The sequence below is a fragment of the Anabrus simplex genome, chromosome 2 (genome assembly GCF_040414725.1).
Source record: "Anabrus simplex isolate iqAnaSimp1 chromosome 2, ASM4041472v1, whole genome shotgun sequence".
Lineage (NCBI taxonomy): Eukaryota > Metazoa > Arthropoda > Insecta > Orthoptera > Tettigoniidae > Anabrus > Anabrus simplex.
The window spans coordinates 422,805,910-422,830,022 of record NC_090266.1 but is presented as its reverse complement, the minus strand read 5'-3'; the positions used below and the strand labels follow the sequence as shown (position 1 = coordinate 422,830,022).

Sequence of the window (24,113 nt, the reverse complement as noted above, 5' to 3'; positions counted from 1 at the left end):
CATTAAGAATCTGGGAGTGATTCAGTTAGGTAAAAATGTTGTAAACACTTTGGCCTATGCTACTTGTCTTCATGGTTAGATAGTGCCAAAGGCTTGCATTCTAATATCTTGGAATTTCAAAATAGGTGCTATGAGTATGATATGAAAATTAGCCTTTCCAAGACTAAGTTGTCAGTACGTAAGAAAGCTAAGAGAATTGAACACAATTGAATACAAAACTGGAACAGCTTGATAATTTTGAGTATTTAGGATGTGTGTTGTCCCAGGATCCATAGTATAGCAAGTGAGATTGAATCAAGGTGCAGCAAAGCTAACACAGCGAGTTTGCATTTGCGATCAAGAGTATTCTACAAGAAGGAACGCAGTTCTCATACAAAACTATCATTACACTGGTCTGTTTTTAGACCAACTTTAATGGGGGGATGAAAGCTGGGTGGACTAAAGATATCTTTTTCATAAGTTTTTTTTTTTTTTTTGCTATGGGCTCTACGTCGCACTGACACAGATAGGTCTTATGGCGACGATGGGATAGGAAAGGCCTAGGAGTTGGAAGGAAGCGGCCGTGGCCTTAATTAAGGTACAGCCCCAGCATTTGCCTGGTGTGAAAATGGGAAACCACGGAAAACCATTTTCAGGGCTGCCGATAGTGGGATTCGAACCTACTATCTCCCGGATGCAAGCTTCACAGCCGCGCGCCTCTACGCGCACGGCCAACTCGCCCGGTTTTCATAAGTTTGAAGTAACAGACATGAAAGTAACGAGAATGATTGCTGGTACAAAGAGGTTGGAACAATGACAGGAGGTCACTCGCAGCGAGGGGATAAAGGCCACAGAACTTGTCACAGGTTGAAGATTGTGGTGGTGGTCAGTAAATTCACAAAGGCTTGCAGACTGAACACAGAAAGGCATAACAATCTATAATTAAGATGATATGTAATGTATGTATGTAATATATGTATGTATGTTTCATCTTTAGTCTCCAGTATGTATCCTTTGAGACTTGGAAGTCTATTTATTTTTATACTCTAGTGTTATATACATGTGTGAACTCAAAAAAATTAATGGAAAAATGTTTCAATAAAGATTAACATTTTTTTATGTTTGCTAGAAATGCCCGGAATTATGGCACTTCGGAAGAGGGCTTCTGAAGACAAACCATTGAAATCGGCTAAAATTGTGGGTTGTACCCATATCAACGCTCAAACTGCTGTAAGTATGAACATAGAAAGTGACTGTGATTTTTAAGTTATTACAGCATTTCTTTCCATCAGTAAATAAGAAATACTGTTTCTTCTTTACCCAGTTATACTGAGTGCTGGTCTTCCAAGCTACATCCATTCTGTTAATTTTTCCATTTTATGTTTCCTTAATTCTTATTGGTCCAATGTCGAGGCTCACTTGACATGACTTCCTGTTGTGCTGGGTCCATCATGGAGAATGACTGAACACTAACTTTGCTTCATTCATAGTCATTTCATATGAGCTCCTGCAATCTACCAGTTGATATTGAACTCTTTTGGCCTTGAGAAACTATCTCCATTATTCCATGGATATATTTGTAACAAGTGACCAAAGTTTGTTAGTAGCATCTTCATAACAACAGCTATGTTATTTACATGCTTCTGCTAACCATCTGTTTGCTCTCACATTTTTCTTGAGTTATTTTTCGTGTTTTCATCAGTTATATTCTGTTTATATTGGATGAGGATTATATACGTAGGCTTATATATGAACAGGGTACTGAGGATTATTAGAGAAACTAGATGTTGGATTTCATGATTTGTGGAGCGATAGTGATTTACTGAATGGTAAGTGTGCAATAAAAGGAGCAGGTAAACGTAAATATTAGAAAGCAAGAATTGTTCCTGGGACATTACAAGCGTAGTCACCAGATTACGAAATTGAATGAAATGCGAGAGCAAGAAGACTGGCAAGATATATAGTCCCTGGTAATAGAAAAGCGTGATGAAATTCTGATGTTGGACGTGGTGGAGTTGTAGACAATGGTGATACCATTACTATTACCAATTGTGAGGCTACTGACTATGATTTTTATTAGAACAGGGCTAGTAATGTCTGCTGTATCACACAAAGGCTGACAGCTACTTGTAGAGAAAATATAAAAATATGACTCCCAATGACAAAGATCCACCTGGACTTAAATATTCATTGGTAAAGAGGAATCTTGCTACCATAGGTTTCGGCAACTCTTCACTCCTGTGCAGTACTTTGTGTTTTTATACATCAACATAATAACAAAAATAATTGCCAAAAAGAATGCAAATGCTGGGGAACAAAACTATAATAAAACCTTGTCAAAATTGGATATAATATAGCTTTTGTCATGACAAAGCAAGGTGAAATTCTTTATATTTTGCAGAGACTTCGCTGCATGTCTTCAGAAGAAAATCTCATCTGTTCTCAAGGAAGTCTTCTCTAATAATGATGGTTTTGAATTTGGAGAACGGTTTACTATTGGTCTATTGTAAGTGGTACTCTCGATTTTCACCAGCCTTCAGAGTGGGAATTGACGATGCCATCTTCAAATCAAATCAAATCAAATCAAATCACATCAAATCAAAATCTCTTTATTTGCAAATGAGGTGTCTACCTCGGTGGCAAATGGTACACTAGAATACATTATTTTCAAGCACTAAATATTAAATTAACAAAAGAAAATTTTTCTATAATACAATATTATACAATTTACGCTAACAATGTTTTCTATTAAACACACAGCTCATCCTTAATACATTTATATTGTTTACAAAATTCTACTTATAATATCCCCTGTACTACTTACAAATATAGTCAACTGATATACAGTATGTGGAATTACTTCAAATGATACTATACAACTGGTATAAGATTAATATTTACATTGCATTTATTTACTTTTTTTTTTTTACCCGTTCTGGAACCTAAGTAGCATAATGACCTGCTGCATCTTAACCAGAGCCCCTTTTGCCACCACCTTTCAGAGTTCCTGAAGGGCCTTCACAGCTACCGTAGCGGTCCCAGGGCCCTCGAAGTCCCCACTGTACTTCACCCCTACAGGCAGTCCCCTACTTCGGCTGTCCAAAGTCCTTAGACCAGGGGATGGAATTAATTTATTCAGACACACTTTTTTATTTTTTTATTTACAATAACCTGCACTGGTCGAATGCTCTCTAACACTTCATTTATTTTCTCTGTTGCTGTTTATTCTCTTCTTGAATATCTGTTCAGATTTTGGAAAAGGATCAAACACTACCCCTGGTAAACTGTTCCACTCTTTCACACCCTTCCCAATGAATGAAAATTCACCCCAATCGCTTCTGCTAAAATTCCTTCTAATTTTATATTTGTGGTCAGTCCTGCCGATATAATTATTTTCCAACTGAAGCCTCTCACGGATATCTCCCCATGCTTCTTCTCTTGTATAGGCTCTATATAATCCTGTAAGTCTAGTTTTCTCCCTTCTCTTACTTAAAGTTTCCCACCCAAGTTCCTTTAACATTTCTGATACACTACTCTTTCTCCTGAAATCCCCTGTTACAAATCTTGCTGCTTTCCTCTGCACACTATCTATTTCTTTTATTAGGTATTCTTGGTGAGGATCCCAAACGCTGTTTGCATATTCCAATAATGGACGAACCATACTCAAGTAACTTTTTTCTTTTAATTCTTTGTTGCATTCTTTAAGTAGCCTCATTATGACATGTTACGATCTGTATGCTTTCCCAACGTCATCGACATGACCCTTCATGTGCAAATTACTTTCAAATCTCACACCTAAGTATTTGCACTTGCCATCTTTTGGGATAACTACCTCATCCAAAATATATTCAAATTCAGTTTTAAAGCTCCTGTGTGTAAAAGTTGTAACAGTTGATTTGCTTGTATTAACCTTCATATTATTTTCTTCAACCCATTGTTGGATACTTTCAAGGTCCCTTTTTAATTCTGAACAATCCTCAATGTTGTTTATTTCCCTATAAACAATTATGTCATCTGCATACAATCTTATTTTTGATGTTATATTGTTCCCTAAATCATTTGCGTATATTAAGAAAAGTAACGGACCGATTATACTACCCTGTGCAATTCCCTTCCAAACTTTCTCTTCCTGAGATACATTATTTCCTACTTTGACTTTCTGAACCGTTGAATTTAGAAATGGTTTTATCCAACGTGTAACCCTTACGTCCAATCCTATTCCCTCCAATTTCTTTAATAATATTCCATGTTCCACTCTATCAAAGGCTTTGGAAAGATCTATGGCTATGCAATCTAACTGACCCCCTGAATCCAATTGATCTGATATGTCCTGCTGAAATCCCACCACTTGTGCCTCACAAGAACATTTCTTTCTAAATCCATACTGGCTCCTTATGAACCAATTTTTATCATCACATATCCCTCTGATGTACTTTGATATTAAACTGTCCAGTATTTTACAAACTATACTGTTCAGGCTGATTGGTCTGTAGTTCTCTGGTTTCCTTTTATCACCCTTTCCTTTATAAATTGGTATTATTATAGATTCCTTCCATTCCTTTGGTATTACACTATTATTTATGACATAGTCAAAGAGAAATTTTAAATAAGGCACTATGTACCACCCCATTGTCTTTAATACCGGTACCTTCCCAGTAATTTGATCACTTCCTGCTGCTTTTCCTTGCTGAAGCAGTTGGATTTCTCTGGAAATATCTTCATTTGTGAATGAGAAGCTTCTTGTTTCCCTCTGTGATGAGAAGCTTCTTGTTTCCCTCTGTGTCTCTCCCTCTCTATCTTCTGTTTCGGTTTCCAACTCCTGACAATCATCTACTGAATCTCTGAATTCCCTACTAAATAGGTTTGCTTTCTCAGTATCTGTTAAATAGTTTTCACCCCCTTCTCCCACCATTGTAGGAATTTGGATTCCTTTTCCTTTTCGATTCCTGATATATGAATACAGCTTTTTCCATTTCCCTTTGTTATTAACCTCTTGAAGTATGCCATTCATATAATTCTCTTTTGCTTCCTTTTTCACTCTATTCAGTTCCCTCATTAGTTGTTTTCTAGTTTCTCTACTCTCCCTACCCTCTTTGATTTTCCTGTTTGCTATTCTATTTTTTTTTTTAATTTTCTTATTTCCCTTGTATGATAAACAGGGTCTGAGGTCATTTTACCCTTCTTAACAGGTACAAATCTCTTCTCTCCTTCCCAAATGATTCCTTTAAAATTAGCCCAAAGTATATCCACGTTACTCCCTTCACTTATCCAACAACTGAATTGTGATTTAAGGTAAGTCCCAAATTCATCAACTTTTGTTTTTCTGTACAATTTCTTGTCTTGTGTAACCCTCTTATTAAGCCTTTTTGGTACGAGTCCTACATCCATTATTACAGCCTTATGGTCTCCTATTCCTTCAATTACCTCAGTTTTATCAACAATTTCCCATGGTTTAACCAAGAATACATCTAGTAAGTTATTGAGACGAGTCGGTTCTTGTACTACTTGTGTAAATCCTCCCTCCCAAATTAACTTATTTGCCACTTTCTGTTCATGGGCTTCACTTGCAACTCCACTCCATTCAACTTCAGGCAAATTTAGATCTCCCCCAATTATTACCATATCATTATTATTGTTTCTATGAGTATAATCAATTATTTTCTCAAATATTTCCATGTCTCTTTCTTCTCTTCCAGGCCTGTATGTTCCTATAATTCCCACCTCCTTTATATTATCACAAACTAATTTTATCCATAATATTTCATTCCTTTCATCGGTAAACCATTCATGTGAACAGTAAGTTTCCTTCACCAGAATAAACACCCCCCCTCCCTTTTTATCTCCTCGGTCTCTACGATAGACTGTGTACCCTTCTGGAAATACTTCTCTATTACCCACCCCTTCTCTCAACCATGATTCCACTCCTATCACCACATCAGTGTCATAAGATTCCATCAATGTACCAAATTTTAAATGTTTATTTACTACACTTTGACAGTTTACCAAGAGCAATCTCAGACCCCCTTCCTCCCTAAAACTTGACTGTTGCAATTGGGTAACTTGAAATTCCTTACTATCCTGAGTTTCATTTTCTAGTTGACTGAGCCAGCTTGAAGTACAGCTGGCTCTTTCTACTAGTTTTCCTGATCAGTATAATAACTCAAGGGAGTTGCCTGTTTTACAGTACATATCTTAAGATTAATAAAATCTAGAACAATATTTGCTATCTTTCGTTTACCTGAATTGTTTAGATGGAGGCCATGTTTTGTATAAGAGTATCTCTCAAAACTGCTGCATTCAATAACCTGAGTATTCCGAAAATGTTTACAAATTTTAACAATATCTGTATTGACCTTGTCCACTTCAATGTTCACACACGAGTCTCTACTCAAATCATGCCTGTGGGGTACGTTCACTACAAAGACGTTAGTGTGGGTCAGCTTCCCTAGTGTATGTTTGAGTTGTGATCTTACATTCTTGGCGTCATCGTGAGCTACGTCGTTCGTCTCACCGATGATAAGCACTGCATCGCCACTCCCGAAGTTCCTAGTTGCTTCTTCTACGTTTTCCAGGACACTGCTGATAGAAGCTCCTGGATATATTTCTCCGGTTGCTGCTATATTCTCGTCGTTAATCACTCCCGCAATTCCCTTTCCTTGGCTATCACCAAACACAGCTACCTTCTCTGATTTAGGCCTAAATGGGTCTTGAATCTGAATTCTAGGCCTAAATTTTAAACTCAGCACGGCAACGGCAGCGGATCGCAATGATTTGGTTTCACGCGCGCGATCATTTTCTTCCAGCATTAAATTATTTAGGGCAGAAAACCTATTTCTGATGTTTATTTCCGGAAATTCTTAGCTCCAGTTAAGATGTTTCTTGTTAAATACGTATGTGCATTGTGAAATAAACAGCAAGGTCATCAGATGAATCAAAGACAAATGTGGTAGAGGAAATAAATAAAATATAATTCTCCATTTGTTGTGGGTGGGTGGATGTTCAAAAAGATCGTTAAAATAATTCAGTTACCTGGATTTTATATCAAAAGTACAATTTTTCAGTGAAGTTACGACACAAAAATTACTTCTTCAAATATTCTGTATGTTACGGTTAGATGCGAAAATAAAATTAAATAACCCGTTTGAAAAGTATTCTTTCTCTCAAGGTGACAGTCAGAGGCTGACAAGGCTCCAAATTTGTCTCATTACCTCAAAATCAAATCAAAATCTCTTTATTTGCACATGAGATGTCTACCTCGGTGGCAAATGGTACACTAAAATACATTATTGTCAAGCACTAAATTTTGGATTACCAGTAACAAGAGAAGAAAATTTTCCTAGAACACAATATTATACAATTTACGCTAACAATTTTTTTTATCAAACACATAGCTCATCCTTAATAAATGTATATTGTTTACAAAATTCTGCTTATAATATCTCATGTACTTACAAATATAATCAACTCATATGCAGTATGTGGAATTACTTCAAATAATACTATACAACTGGTTTAAGATTAAAATTTACATTGCATTTATTTATTTACTTTTTACCCATTTTGCAACCTAAGTAGCATAACGACTTGCAGCGTCTTAACCAGAGCCCCTTTTGCCACCACTTTTCAGAGTTCCTGAAGGGCATTCACAGCTACCGTAGAGGTCCCAGGGCCCTCGAAGTCCCCACTGTACTTCACCCCTACAGGCAGTCCCCTCCTTTGGCTGTCCAAACTCCTTAGACCAGGGGATGGAATTAATTTATTCACACACATTTCTTATTTCTTTTTTTTATTTACAATAACGTGCACTGGTCAAATGCCCTCTAACACTTCATTTATTTTCTCTGTTGGTGTTTATTTTCTTCTTGAATATCTGTACAGATTCTGGAAAAGGATCAGCACTACCCCTGGTAAACTGTTCCACTCCTTCACGCCCTTCCCAATGAATGAAAATTTACCCCAATCGCTTCTGCTAAAATTCCTTCTAATTTTCTACTTGTGGTCAGTCCTGCCGATATAATTATTTTCCAACTGAAGCCTCTCACGTATATCTCCCCATGCTTCTTCTCTTGTATAGGCTCTATATAATCCTACTAGCAAAATACCCGTGCTTCGCTACGGTATTATACTGAAATTTAGAATTGAATGCTTATTTTTTTAAATATATAATCCGCCGAAATTTGTGATCTGATTTGTTTTCTAATAGATTACGGCAAGTTTCCTCCCATGTTTCAATCTTTCTTTCCAGCAATCGATTTCGTACTTCCCGGGCTAGGTCCAGGTATTCCACCCAGTCAGTTGGGTCCCTAAATCTTTGCCATCTTTTCCTATAAGCATTTTTAATATGGATCAAATCCTGAAGGAGATCCAACGTGGTGTCGTCGTGGGTGCCTTGGCGATACTGAACCCGCGGCCGGACTGCATTCTTAGTCATTACCCGTCCAGGAACCGTTTCCAGCGCGGTCCGCACATTTGACGACGGTCCAGGACATTAGTATTATTATTATTATTATTATTATTATTATTATTATTATTATTATTATTATTATTATATATGTTCTGGACCCCACAGCAAGATGCAAGACCGCTACTTGGCGGTAAATTACATCTGCTGCCATTGTCATTGTTGAGAATGTGACCAGCACCATTGTGGCGCGTAGGGAAGTGTGCGGGATTTCTGGCGATACGAATGACATGCTTCCGTGTATTATTGACCTTATTATAGAGGTGAACAATTGGACGGTCAATCTCATTCCTATCGTTTATTTCAAATGTGTTTAAATTTTTATTTATATGCCAGGAGAATCTAGTGTAATCTAAGAACGTTCTTCGAAGGAAAAGATGGCTCTTGAAAACGAACCCAGGATAGATTAAAAATGATCAGTTTATGGTCAGAATAAGTACATCGAAGATCTACAGGCTGTTTCCAGTCATTCGACAGGGCCAGGAATCGAATGAATAAAGCCCCCATCTAGCGGCGGCAATAGGAGTTGTGCCGGCTGCCGAAACCTGTCGCACTCCTCTGGGGCAATGATTAATGAATGACAAATGAAATGAAATTATACTGGACAGTGTTGCTGGAATGAATGATGACAGGGAAAACCAGAGTTTCCGGAGAAAAACCTGTCCCGCCTCCGTTTTGTTAAGCACGAATGTCACATGGAGAGACCGGGATTTGAACCACGGAACCCAGCTGTGAGAGGCCGGCACGCTGCCGCCTGAGCAACGGAGGCTCCTTATAAATACATTATGAAGAGTAAAATCAATTGGTCTCACTTACACCCCACCGCCGTTAAGTTAATTTACCCCCCCCCCCCCAAAAAAACTAAAAGAAGGCGTGTTTCTTTATGTTTAAAGGAGATTCCAAACACCAATGTTCACGTCTATTACCTTCAGTTTTGAAAGAAAGATAATTAACTTTTTTTCACTTTCACACTCCCCCCCCCCCCCAAGTGAATTTTCCGGCAAAAAATACTTGTTTCTTTAATAGTAAAGGATCTTCTAAATACCAATTATCACGACTCTAACTTCTTCAGTTTTTTATTTATATGTCCTCATGAAAGTAATTCAGTTCCTTTTTCACTCCCGCCCACCAAGATGATCCCCTCAAAACGGGTTTTTCTTTGTTTTTAAAGGAGAACCAAATATCAACTTTCACGTCTGTAGGCCCTAACAACTTTAGTTTTTATTTGATGTAAGTATTCTCATACAATTAAGTCAATTAATTTAAAATTATTTCACCTCCTCCCCTCCCATTCATTGGATTTTCCGAGAATAGGTGTTTCTTAAATTTTAAAGCAGATTCCAAATATCAAATTTCATGTCTGTAACATCTTCATTTTTGAGGTAACAGTAGCCTAATTAAAAATTACACAACATTTTCAGTCAGTTTTACCCCCCCCCCCCCCCCCCACGTCCACCCAAGTGGTATTTCCGAAAACTAAAAATACACGTTTCTTTATTTCTGATAGGGATAAAAATACCATTTTTCACTTCTGTCACATATTAAGTTTCTTGAGATATACTGTATAAATTCTCATTTTAAAATTTCACCCCTTTTTATTTCCCCTTAAGTGGAGTTTCCAAAAACAAATCACCTATGTTTCTTTACATTTACAGGACATTCCACCTTCCCACATTTTACGTCTGTAACATTTTACGTTTCTCAGATATTCTGTAGATATAGTCTTACAACAAATTCACCCCATTTGTCACTCCTGTTTAACCGCCATTAATTGGATTTTCCAAAAACAAAAAAATACATGTTTCTTTATATTTAAAGGAGATCCCATATACAAATTTTCAGTTCCGTAATATCTTCAGTTTCTGGGATATATGTATCCTCATTAAAGGCATTCAACCCATTATTCACTCTTTTACACCCCTCCTGTTGGAATTTAGAGAATACAAAAAAATACGTGTTCCTTTATTTTCAAAGGAGATTCTAAATACCAATTTTTACATCTGTAACTTAAAAAGTTTTAAGATGTAGACACCCATTTTAAAAATTCACCCCATTTTCAACCCCCCCCCATTATTTGGATTTTCCACAAACGTAAAAACACCTGTTTCTTTACTTTTAAAGTAGATCCCAAATACCAATTTTCAGGTCTGTAATATCTTCAGGTTCTGAAATATAAGTAGCCTCATTAAAGGCATTCAACCTCTTTTTCACCCTTTTCCACCCTTCCTATCGGGATTTTCCGAAAACAAAAAAAATATGTGTTTCTTTATATTTAAAGGAGATTCTAAATACCAATTTTTACATCTATAAACTTAAAAAGTTTTGAAATATAGATACACTTCATTTTAAAAGTTCGCCCCCTTTTCACCCCCCCCCCCCCATTAATTGGATTTTCCAAAAACAAAAAATACGTGTTTCTTTATTTTTAAAGGAGATCCCAAACACCAATTTTCAGGTCTGCAATATATTCAGTTTCTGAGATATAAGTATCCTCATTAAATGCATTCAACCCATTTTTCACTCCTTTCCACCTTTCCTATTGGGATTTTCCGAAAACCAAAAAATACGTGTTTCTTTATTTTTAATGAAGATTCTAAATACCAATTTTTACATTTGTAAACTTTTAAAGTTTTGAGATATAGATTCACTCATTTTAAAATTTCACCCCCCTTTTCACCCCCTTAGCGACAGAATATCCAAAAATCCTCTCTTAGCGAGCACCTACATCTTAATATGAATGTATCCCCAAAATTTCATTTCATTATGTCCAGTAGTTTTGGCTCGGCGATGATGAATCAGTCAGTCAGTCAGTCAGTCAGTCAGTCAGTCAGTCAGGACAAGCTATTTTATATATAATCCTATAAGTCTAGTTTTCTCCCTTCTCTTACTTAAAGTTTCCCACCCAAGTTCCTTTAACATTTCTGATACACTACTCTTTCTCCTGAAATCCCCTGTTACAAATCTTGCTGCTTTCCTCTGCACACTATTTCCTTTATTAGGTAATCTTAGTGAGGATCCCAAACACTGTTTGCATATTCCAATAATGGACGAACCATACTTCAGTAACTTTTCTCTTTTAAATCTTTGTTGCATCCTGTAAGTAGCCTCATTATGACATGTAACGATCTGTATGCTTTCCCAACACTGTCATCCACATGACCCTTCCAGTGCAAATTACTTTCAAATCTCACACCTAAGTATTTGCACTTGCCATCTTTTGGGATAACTACCTCATCCAAAGTACATTGAAATTCAGTTTTAAAACTCTTGTTTGTAAATGTTGTAACAGTTGATTTGCCTCCATTAACCTTCATATTAATTTCTTCAACGCATTGTTGGATAATCGCAAGGTCCTTTTGTAATTCTGAACAATCCTCAATGTTATTTATTTCCCTATAAACAATTGTCATCTGCATACAATCTTATTTTTGATGTTATATTATTCCCTAAATCATTTGCATATATTAAGAAAAGTAACGGACCGATTATACTACCCTGTGCAATTCCCTTCCAAACTTTCTCTTCCTGCGATACATTATTTCCTAATTTGATTTTCAGAACCCTTGAATTTAGAAATGTGTTTATCCAACGTGTAACACTTACGTCCAATCCTATTCCCTCCAATTTCTTTAATAATATTCCATGTTCCACTCTATCAAAGGCTTTGGAAAGATCTATGGCTATGCAATCTAACTGACCTCCTGAATCCAATTGATCTGATATGTCCTGCTGAAATGCCACCAGTTGTGCCTCACAAGAAAATTTCTTTCTAAATCCATACTGGCTCCTCATGAACCAATTTTTATCATCGCATATCCTTCTGATGTACTTTGATATTAAACTCTCCAGTATTTTACAAACAATACTGGTCAGGCTGATTGGTCTGTAGTTCTCTGGTTTCCTTTTATCACCCTTTCCTTTATAAATTGGTATTATTATAGATTCCTTCCATTCCTTTGGTATTACACTATTATTTATGACATAGTCAAAGAGAAATTTTAAATGAGGCGCTATATACCACCCCATCGTCTTTAATACCTCCCCAGTAACTTGATCACTTCCTGCTGCTTTTCCTTGCTGAAGCAGCTGGATTTCTCTGAAAATATCTTCATTTGTGAATGAGAAGCTTGTTGTTTCCCTATGTCTCTCCCCCTCTCTATCCTCTGTTTCGGTTTCCAACTCCTGACAATCTTCTACTGAATCTCTGAATTCCCTACTAAACAGGTTTGCTTTCTCAGTATCTGTTAAATAGTGTTCACCCCCTTCTCCTACCATTTTAGGAATTCGGATCTCTTTCCCTTTTTGATTCCTGATATATGGATACAGCTTTTTCCATTTCCCTTTGTTGTCATTACCCTCTCGAAGTATGCCATTCATATAATTCTCTTTTGCTTTCCTTTTCACTCTATTCAGTTCCCTCATTAGCTGTTTCCTATCTAGTTTCTTTACTCTCCCTACCCTCTTTGATTTTCCTGTTTACTATTCCACTTTTCTTTTTAATTTTCTTATTTCCCTTGTACACTGACTGACAGAGCAAATGCAACACCAAGAAGGAGTGGTCAGAACTTTATGCCAATTGCAATGTAGACTGACGTCACTGAGGTATGCTCATGATGTGAAATGCGCCGCTGTGCTGCGCACGTAGCGAACGATAAATGGGACACGGCGTTGGCGAATGGCCCACTTCGTACCGTGATTTCTCAGCCGACAGTCATTGTAGAACGTGTTGTGTGCCACAGGACACGTGTATAGCTAAGAATGCCAGGCCGCCGTCAACGGAGGCATTTGCAGCAGACAGACGACTTAACGAGGGGTATGGTGATCGGGCTGAGAAGGGCAGGTTGGTCGCTTCGTCAAATCGCAGCCGATACCCATAGGGATGTGTCCACGGTGCAGCGCCTGTGGCGAAGATGGTTGGCGCAGGGACATGTGGCACGTGCGAGGGGTCCAGGCGCAGCCCGAGTGACGTGAGCACGTGAGGATCGGCGCATCCGCCGCCAAGCGGTGGCAGCCCCGCACGCCACGTCAACCGCCATTCTTCAGCATGTGCAAGACACCCTGGCTGTACCAATATCGACTAGAACAATTTCCCGTCGATTGGTTGAAGGAGGCCTGCACTCCCGGCGTCCGCTCAGAAGACTACTATTGACTCCACAGCATAGACGTGCATGCCTGGCATGGTGCCGGCCTAGAGCGACTTGGATGAGTGAATGGCGGAACGTCGTGTTCTCCGATGAGTCACGCTTCTGTTCTGTCAGTGATAGTCACTGCAGACGAGTGTGGCGTCGGCGTGGAGAAAGGTAAAATCCGGCAGTAACTGTGGAGCGCCCTACCGCTAGACAGCACGGCATCATGGTTTGGGGCGCTATTGCGTATGATTCCACGTCACCTCTAGTGCGTATTCAAGGCACGTTAAATGCCCACCGCTACGTGCAGCATGTGCTGCGGCCGGTGGCACTCCCGTACCTTCAGGGGCTGCCCAATGCTCTGTTTCAGCAGGATAATGCCCGCCCACACACTGCTCGCATCTCCCAACAGGCTCTACGAGGTGTACAGATGCTTCCGTGGCCAGCGTACTCTCCGGATCTCTCACCAATCGAACACGTGTGGGATCTCATTGGGCGCCGTTTGCAAACTCTGCCCCAGCCTCGTACGGACGACCAACTGTGGCAAATGGTTGACAGAGAATGGAGAACCATCCCTCAGGACACCATCCGCACTCTTATTGACTCTGTACCTCGACGTGTTTCTGCGTGCATCGCCGCTCGCGGTGGTCCTACATCCTACTGAGTCGATGCCGTGCGCATTGTGTAACCTGCATATCGGTTTGAAATAAACATCAATTATTCGTCCGTGCCCTCTCTGTTTTTTCCCCGACTTTCATCCCTTTCGAACCACTCCTTCTTGGTGTTGCATTTGCTCTGTCAGTCAGTGTATAATAAACAGGGTCCGAGGTCATTTTACCCTTCTTAACAGGTACAAATCTCTTGTCTCCTTCCCAAATGATTCCTTTAAATTTAGCCCAAAGTGTATCCACATTAATCCCTTCACTTATCCAACAACTGAATTGTGATTTAAAGTAAGTCCCAAATTCATCAACTTTAGTTTTTCTGTACAATTTCTTGTCTTGTGTGACCCTCTTATTAAGCCTTTTTGGTACCAGTCCTACATCCATTATTACAGCCTTATGGTCACCTATTCCTTTAATTACCTCAGTTTTATCAACATTTTCCCATGATTTAACCAAGAATACATCTAGCACGTTGAGGCGAGTCAGTTCGTGTACTACTTGTGTAAATCCTCCCTCCCAAATTAACTTATTTGCCCGTTTCTGTTCATGGGCTTCACTTGCAGCTCCATTCCATTCAACTTCAGGCAAGTTTAGATCTTCCCCAATTATTACCATATCATTATTATTGTTTTTATGAGTGTAATCTATTATTTTCTCAAATATTTCCATGTCTCTTTCCTCTTTTCCAGGCCTATATGTTCCTATAATTCCCATCTCCTTCATATTATCACAAACTAATTTTATCCCTAATATTTCATCCCTTTCATCGATAAACCATTCATGTGTACAATAAGTTTCCTTCACTAGAATAAACACCCCCCCTCCCATTTTATCTCCTCGGTCTCTACGATAGACTGTATACCCTTCTGGAAATACTTCTCTATTACCCACCCCTTCTCTTAACCACGATTCCACTCCTATCACCACATCAGTCTCATAAGATTCCATCAGTGTACTGAATTTTAATTGTTTATTTACTACAATCTGACAGTTTACCAAAAGCAATCTCAGACCCCCTTCCTCCCTAAAACTTGACTGTTGCACTTGGGTAACTTGAAATTCCTTTCTTTCCTTAGTTTCATTTTCTAGTTGACTGAGCCAGCTTGAAGTACAGCTGGCTCTTTCTACTAGTTTTCCTGGTCAGTATAATAACTCAAGGGAGTTGCCTTTTTTACGGTACATATCTTAAGATTAATAAAATCTAGAACAATATTTGCTATCTTTCGTTTACCTAAATTGTTTAGATGAAGGCCATGCTTTGTGTGACAGTGTCTCTTGAAATTGCTGCATTCAATTACCTGTGTATTACGAAGATGTTTACAAATTTTAACCATATCTGTATTAACTTTGTCCACTTCAATGTTGACACATGAGTCTCTAATCAAATCATGCCTGTGGGGCATATTCACTACAAAGATGTTAGTGTAAGTCAGCTTACCTGGTGTACATTTAAGGTCAGAAATGACATTCTTAGCGCCGTTGTGAGCTACGTCGTTCGTCCCGCCGATGATCACTACTGCATCACGACTTCCGAGATTTCTTGCTGGCTGCTCCGTGTTTTCCAATACCTTCTTGATAGGGGCCCCAGGATAGATGACGGCCGATGCTCCAATATCTTCATTGTTCATTTTCTTCGCAATTCCTCTCGCCTGGCTATCACCAAATATAAGAATGTTCAACACTTTCGCCACTGCACTGTGTGGGATTTTAGGCCTAACTTTGCCGCTTCTCGTAACGGAGTTTGCGCTATACGTTTGACTGCTTCCCATGCGGATAAGTCCTTGCGTATCTCTTACTTCCCTCACGGCTGAAAATCTATTTTTGGTAACAGTTACAAAGTTTTCCTTATTTACCTGTACACTTTTCCTCCTAGAATCTGAAGCAACTTGACACCATGCGCTAGAATTCACGGAGCCACCTGTGTTCTGAGTGTTTACTGGTACCGGTACTTTCAATTCCAGTAAACGTATCTTCTCATTCTCCGCTTTTGATGCTTGTAAATCTTGTTGCAATAAAGCGAAAATTACAAGTACATTATCATTACCGACACGCCAGCGATTCGTTGACCGTTGTAGGCCTAGGTTTGTTACCGCTATTCAAATTGCACTTGCCACAGCTCACACAGGTCCAAGTAACTTCATTTTTAGCAAAACCAGCACTACATATACACCTTACCTGCTACTGTATAATCAAAGAGACTCTGTGTGTGTCATTGTAGATGGAACATGAGAAACTAAGAGAGCGTGAACTGTGTAAGTGTGTATTCGTGTACTTGTGTGTAAGTTGTAAGCTCGGCAATCGTGTGTGTGTGTGTAAATGTGTAATTGTAGTGCTTAATAAATCGTAGAAATAGGACGCTACCAGGTTCTGTACTCATTTATTTACTTATTTACCGTGCCAACACACAACAACTGGCATCAGAAGTGGGATGGACAAGTGCGATAAACTAGTGGATAACCTCTTACGTTAAAACTGGTGTCAGAATCAAGTACCTGGTAGCGTATTTTGCAGTCGGCAGAAATTTCTTCGAGGGAAATTAATTTTGAACAGCTGCAGTTTTTTCTAAAATAAAATCTTATCTGGCTATGATGAACTCATTAGTGAACTGAGATCTGAATGAACATCTAGCCCGGACCAACTGAAAACAGACTTAAGTGAACGGAAGAGTGAGCAGTTAAAGGGTGAAGACTAAGTGCACCGGGCGAGTTGGCCGTGCGCGTAGAGGCGCGCGGCTGTGAGCTTGCATCCGGGAGATAGTAGGTTCGAATCCCACTATCGGCAGCCCTGAAAATGGTTTTCCGTGGTTTCCCATTTTCACACCAGGCAAATGCTGGGGCTGTGCCTTAATTAAGGCCACGGCCGCTTCCTTCCAATTCCTAGGCCTTTCCTATCCCATCGTCGCCATAAGACCTATCTGTGTCGGTGCGACGTAAAGCCACTAGCAAAAAAAAAAAAAAAAAGACTAAGTGCGCCCTCTCGAAACCGAGGTCGACAATGACGATGTGCGAGACGACAACGAGCTGGATGAGAAGGGGTCGTTAGAGATGCTCGCGGTTGTGGAGTCCGGAGGTTGAGGCCCAGCGGTGGAAGTGAGTGCCCTGCATGCGAAAACGATGGCTCTGGAGACGCGAATGAATCCTGCTAGCAGCGAAGGCGGCTCCACCATCGTGAAGTTGGAAACCCCACTTCCAAGAGAACATGCCGGACCCAGTTCGAGACCGGATCGACGTCCAAGAAGAGTTACAAGTGATAAATATAGTTTTTTATCTCTATGGATGATGATTGAAATACAGTAGTCTCGTTAATCCGAACTAATTGGGACCAGAGTCTGTTCGGATTACAAAATTTTCGGATTAACCAGAAAATATTTTCTAATAATAATCTTATCGTTTTTACATCCCGCTAACTACTTTTACGGTTTTCGGAGACACCTAGGTGTTTGGATTTTCTCCAGCAGGAGTTCTTTTATGTGCCAGTAAATCTACTTACACGAGGCTGACGTATTTGAGCACTTTCAAATACCACCTGACTGAGCTAGGATCGAACATGCCAAGTTGGGGTCAGAAGGTCAGTGTCTCAACCGTCTGAGGAAAATAGTTTCTACAATACAGTACAGTACATACTGTAATTGGAAATGTCCATTCTTTATGGTTTACTGATGTGATGTTTATGAGACGCTGGTTTAACACTGCATCTTCGAGTAGGTTCCAATCACTACGGCAAAAGAAACTAACACACTTTGTAAAGATAAATGGCCAGTGATTGATGGTTTATGATGAGTAATTATGTTTCCATTAAGTTATTCTTTTAAAATATGACTAATAAAATGCAAGTAAATCTTCATTCTATAATATGTTCTTTCATTCCATCAAGGATATTTTAAAAAAATGAATATTTCAGTTCGGATTAACCGGACTTTCGGATTAACGGGGTTCGGATTAACGGGACTCTAGTGTAATAACAATAAGTTAATTTATTAATTGAAATAGCGTACAGCTTTTAGTGCCGGGAGTGTCCGACAACAAGTTCGGCTCGCCAATTTATTAATTTGTCCACCTAATCAATACAATAAATCTTAGTCTTTGTTGGATTACATTGACATGTTAATTAAAATGGTACATGTTTCGCCTTACGTATAGGCATTGTATTGATTAGGTGGACAAATTAATAAATTAACTTATTGTTATTATTTCAATCCAAGAAGAGTGCCGAATAGAAACGCTGGTTAATAGAGCAAATGCCTGAAAAGCCTTACATCTGATATGTTTTTAACGAGTGCCGAATACCCGATCGCCGGACTACGTGTACAGATGATGACAGTAAAACGCAGCCCCCAGCCAAGTTCGACCTACAAGGAGGTTGTGGAAGTGCTTGACGTGCGCTGCAGTGTCCACCAACCGAGAGCCACCTACTGAGTCCAGCTGCAGGAGAGGACTCGGCGCACAGATGTAACGTTGCGGATATTCGACGCCAAGATCGAGCGACTAGGCGACGTGATTATGGAAGAGTTATCCTGAGGTGACACCAAGCTCGAGGCGGCTGACGCCTATGATAAACTATGTGGCGCTGAGATCCGTCTAGAGAGGACGATTGGCAGGAAACAGAACTACGAAGAGGTTCTGACGATGGCCCATGAGACAGAGGTAGTGATTGAAACAGTACAGCTGGAGGGACCCCTACTAGGAGACAGAGCACCAATGAAAGACGAACCGATGACCAATGAACAGGATGCCACCTGACCAGGACACTTGTTCCAGCACGAAGCTGCATGCCGGTACGAACATCAAACTCCACACCCCGGAAGAAGAGGAAATTCAGCAGGGCTAAATCTGGGATGAGCAAACCAGTCCCGGGCATCACACCACAGGACTACGAAGGCGCTCAAGCCCTGAAAGTAGACGTTGTTGTGGACGAAAGGAAAACCACCGAAGTTCCGTCTGCCACGTGAGGACTTGCTGATCGCTATAACCGGGAACGAGGACACCGTTGACCGGACCCAGTGAATCCCCCATGGGAAGGTGGTGGCCAACCGAATAAACCGTCTGGTACCGTATCGTGGAGCAGCTCAAGACGAGCTGCCCTAAGGAGGGGGAATGTAATGGTTATAGTATCCGCCATGCCAACTTTCTATGGGCCGGGCTGTCACCGTATCGGCCACCCACTTACGCCTTGACCGCGCCAATCACGAGCAAGTCTTAAGTGCTAGACCGGTCCCCTCTCTCTTCTGTTCGTGCTCGCGCCACATGGGACGATGAAAATTACCAGACGATTAATCTGGAGTCTTCCATCTCGCGCGGTTCCTGGATACATCTAGCATCCGGACTGTTCTAGAAGGGCCGGCGCAGATATATAAGAGAGGCGTGACTTGCCTGGAGTGAGTGGGAGTGAGATTGAGTTTGCTGGTGTGAGTTAGCGAAGAATGCAGTCAGTGATAGCCTGGGCTGAGGTGTCAGCCTGATGGAGTATTTGTCTGTTGGGGCTGAGGACTCGTTCCTGTTTTCCTGACGTCGTGTGTTTAAGTCTCTTGGAGCCGGCTGCTGGAGAAGAACCTTGCGTGTTCTGGAGCAGCGCGAAGGGAACACTGGGTGCTGACGTGTGCAGACTGCGAACAGAGTTCGCCGGATTGAGTGAACAGCGGATACTATCCCCAGCTGCGAGACTGACGTGTAGGCTGTGGACCATGACAGCACTAACGAGTGTGACTGGCTGAGTGAGTATAGTGTTAATAATCGAAGACTCTCTGTGTGTGTCATTGTAGTTGGAACATGAGAAACTAAGAGAGAGAGAGAGAGCGCGAACAGTGTAAGTGTGTATCCGTGTACTTGTGTGTAAGTTGTAAGCTCGGCAATTGCATGCGTGCGTGTGTGTAAATGTGTAATAGTAGTGCTTATTTAATAAATCTTAGAAATAGGATGCTACCAGGTTGTTCTGTACTCATTTATTTACTTATTTACCCTGCCAACATGTTACAATACTATTGTTTTAAGATAGTTTCTGGGAAGGTGGGGTATTGCAGATTGAATCCACTGATTGTTTCATGTTCATATTCATTGTTCATTGTCCCTCTCGTTTAAAAAGAAAATTCTAGTCACTTGTTTAATTTTGGAATTATTTTTAACTTTCAGTATTGTGGGGTGGATCCACTGATTATTTTAAATTCATATTCGTCCATTCATTCTTCATCATCACGTTTTGAATTGTGGTCAGTGGATGAGTTTTGGACTTTTCAATTGCCTTCACATTTCATCTCATTTTGTAATATCAGGTGCCAATGCCCTAGATGTCATGCCCGTTTAATCATCAAACTTTTTACCATTGCTTGTAATTTCCACCCACATGGCCTTGGCATCAGTCTCAAGATGCTTCAGGTGAACAGGGCAGAGTTCCGGTTTCATGGCAGCGAGCACTCCATCCACTGATGTCCAGGTCTTACCTTTCTGGAATAGAATATACAAGTCTGGGAACACTTCACCATCATGAACAGATGGTTGCAGCCATGTTTCACAATATAACTGGATTTAGTACACTGAAGCTCGATCTCAGAAACTGTCTTGAAGCTTTCTTTAAACTGCACGCATTGATAGATAGTATGGTAAACATGTCATTTTCCTTGGTAGTTACATCACTATTTACACTATATATACTCTGCGTTGAAGTGTTAAAAAAAGATTCTGAGAACTGCAGTTCCAACAGTGCCACAAGTCTAAATCCAAGGTGATCATTGAGTTTTGAGGGACTTAACTTTGTACACATCCTATGAGCTGGGAAATGGTAAGTAGTTGTAACATCTACAAGCTATTGAAGATACCAAAAGAATAAATGGTCACTAGGATAAGTATAAATAATGAAATTGGGTGCCACGTGCAACAATTACAGGAAGAATTAACTCTTTAGAGCAACGTGCAACTCCCTCTCCCAAGGCAACGGTCATCAGGCTGACAAGGATCCAGGCTTGCTTTATAACCTTACCTGTTACTGTTTACCCCTGAAATTAAATTTGGATAGTAAGGTAGGTTTTTTTTTTTTTTTTTTTCCACAACAATTTACTCCCAAAACAATATTAAAACAAAACAAAAACCAACAATTATCATCACGTGATGAAACCAGTATAAACCTACACAAACAACATCTACAAGCTATACACCACAACTGTACATAATTCTGAAGGCCAAGCTTCAAACTGATTATCCTACGGATATTAAGACTGTCCCTTCCTAACCTTAAATACATTAGCACAACGGCATCATCACCGTGGAATCTTACCACATGTCATGACTGTACAAGAAACAAACCCAGCCACCTCACTATACTCTGTTACTGAGCCATACACATCCACAATGTAAAATGTCTGCTGCGGGATTAATAAATAATGACAAGCATGTCGTATTATTCAAAGAATGAGCAAGTAATAAACACTTCAGCTACGTTTCCGTCAAGTCATAATTAGTTCTCTGTGCACAACATATTACCTCCAAATTACACCTATAAAAGACTGCCCACAATGTGCATTTCCTCGGCGAGGAATCCATAGTCGTACTCACAAAAGAACACCGTGTAGCATCTTCCACCAACCGCTCACCAGGAATGTGAATTAGCGAGTAATGCACTCGTGATGACTCGGTAATTGTGCAGTAATGTACCCGTGAAGAACTCGTAACTGTACAAATGTACGATCCCCAAATTTTTAGGTTAGGAAATTTTCGTAAAATAATTCGTAATCTTGAAGTCATGAAAATCATGTAATTTTGTTCATTTATAATGTAAAAACATAATATTTTAAGAAGAATTAGTAGCAGGGAATTTTGTATCTATCTAATTTTAATTTGTATAAGAGTCTGCACATGGCATGGCAGTGTAGGTTGCTCAAGAATTGTGCAACACGGAAATGACGAGTGAATTAGTGAAGGAATGACCAAGCAGTGAACACTTAGCCTAGTATTTCATCTAGCAATAATCAGTTCTGTGCGAAATAACACATTAGCTCCAGATTACACATATAAATCACGATGCACTGTACGTTCTCCAAGAGAATAGTAGGCTAGCGCACTACGTAATATTTTATATCCCCGGCAAAGCCCACGCCCCCCTGACACATAGGCACACGCGAACGCAACCTCTCCTGCGTCCCCTTTTCCTACATAATACGCCCCGCCATACAGCTGAGCCGGCTGGTTGGCGTTTGACATTCAGCAGTTGCTTCTCACTCTCTCTGCACGCTGTTACATTCAACCTGAGGTGAGTTTCATATCTTCAATTCTTTTCTATAGTATCGCGTATCGTTCTCAATAACTCATACTCATTTCACTATTTCCTTTTTTAGGTCCGTACTGGTTCGAGATTAACACTATTTACGGCCCATTTCCATCTGGCACATAAAATAATATTCAAGATCTTAACCATAGTTTCGGCCTCAGCCACACAGTTATTTACATTGGAAAATACTAGAAGCAAGGTTCAAATACTCAAACAAGAAAAAACACATCAGAATCTGCTACTTCTTACATAGTAAAACAGACTGTTGTTTCAATAAGTTTTAAGGAAGAAGAACCTGTATTTATTATCTAAAACAGTACAAATCGCATATTATGAGGAACTAAGAAACTTGTTAAAAAATGACAGAGGTTTTTATAGAACATTCATCAATTTTATAGAAAATTTCCTGTGTATCAACTATATCAAACCATAGTCTTTTTAAGCACCTAAAAACAATTCTAGACGCACCAAATAATACTATATTTTTTAACAAGACATGTTACTTGTATAACATAAAAAAAGGGGTTAATTCTAACTAGCCAAGTTTTAATATTCTCCATGTAAAATAGGACTTGTTGTTTTAAAACTGTGGTTTAAATGGCAAAAGTAGATTCTTTTATCAATTTTACACGATTCTATTGTACATAAGGTACACCAAATCATAGACTTTGCCAATTATGTATAAAAAATAGTTTTAGATGCACCAAATAACATTGTATTTTTCAAAAAAGACATGTTATTTGTATAGTACAATGGGCCTATGCTATTTAGCTATATTTTAATGTTTTTCATGTAAGAATAGGACTTGCTATTGCATATTTTTAAATTTTTGAATGTTCCTTGCTATAAAAAATTCAATGGCTGATGATGGCATAGTGGATTGCCGAAACCGGTCCCAAAGATGTATTTTATGATAAGTTAAATAAATATGTGATGTTCTAAATAGACCATTACGATAACGTATTGAATAGGTGGAACCTTAAGCTTTACTTAGCATTGTAAAAAAACAGCACTTCTTTTCCCATGCTTGTAGGAATACCTGATAGGCAATCTGCTTCTTTCTGACGGTATACTCCAACATACATATAAGCACCCCATCACTACCCTTGAGAGAAGACCACTGGTCTCAGTATGCCTTGTTGGTTGGATTGCGATCGACGATATCCTTTCCTTCCGGCTACTGTCCATCTCAACTTCCCATAGGATCTGCCGTATGTTGTCATCCTTCAGCTTCTCCCTATTCAGGGCGGTTTGATCCCATCCTTCCGCGACAGCGGCCCTCATGGCCCAGATATCCATGGTGCATGCCGGTCTCTCTACATTCTTGCACTGTACACAGTTCTCGGAGCACGGTCTTCTGGATAGAGCGTCGGAGTTTGAGTGCTTCCTTGTTGGTGCTTCGCGGTGAAATCGTACTCCTGAAGGCATTATATGCAGCGAGCTGTCTGCCTTCCCAGGTTTTGGAAGCTCAGGATTCAATTCAGCACTTACTGGTGAGTGCACAGATGGAAAGGCTGCCCATACAGATACTTGCGGAAGTGCTCCAAGGTCTTCACGATGGATAGCAATTCCAGATGCATAGGCGATCAACTTCTCCTGGTCGTCCTGCACCTGTGACGTCACCCCACC

The 24,113-nt window shown here is 39.7% G+C and overlaps 1 protein-coding gene across 2 annotated transcripts in view; it reads left to right on the top strand.

Moving 5' to 3' along the window:
* Positions 1–24,113, top strand: part of AhcyL1 (Adenosylhomocysteinase like 1) — a 472,277-nt gene that overhangs the window by 240,417 nt on the left and 207,747 nt on the right. For both annotated transcript variants that reach the window (XM_067140830.2, XM_067140831.2), the window contains one exon: positions 1,109–1,209. In XM_067140830.2, coding sequence (XP_066996931.1) covers positions 1,109–1,209 — 101 coding nt within the window. The remainder of the gene's footprint in view (positions 1–1,108; positions 1,210–24,113) is intronic.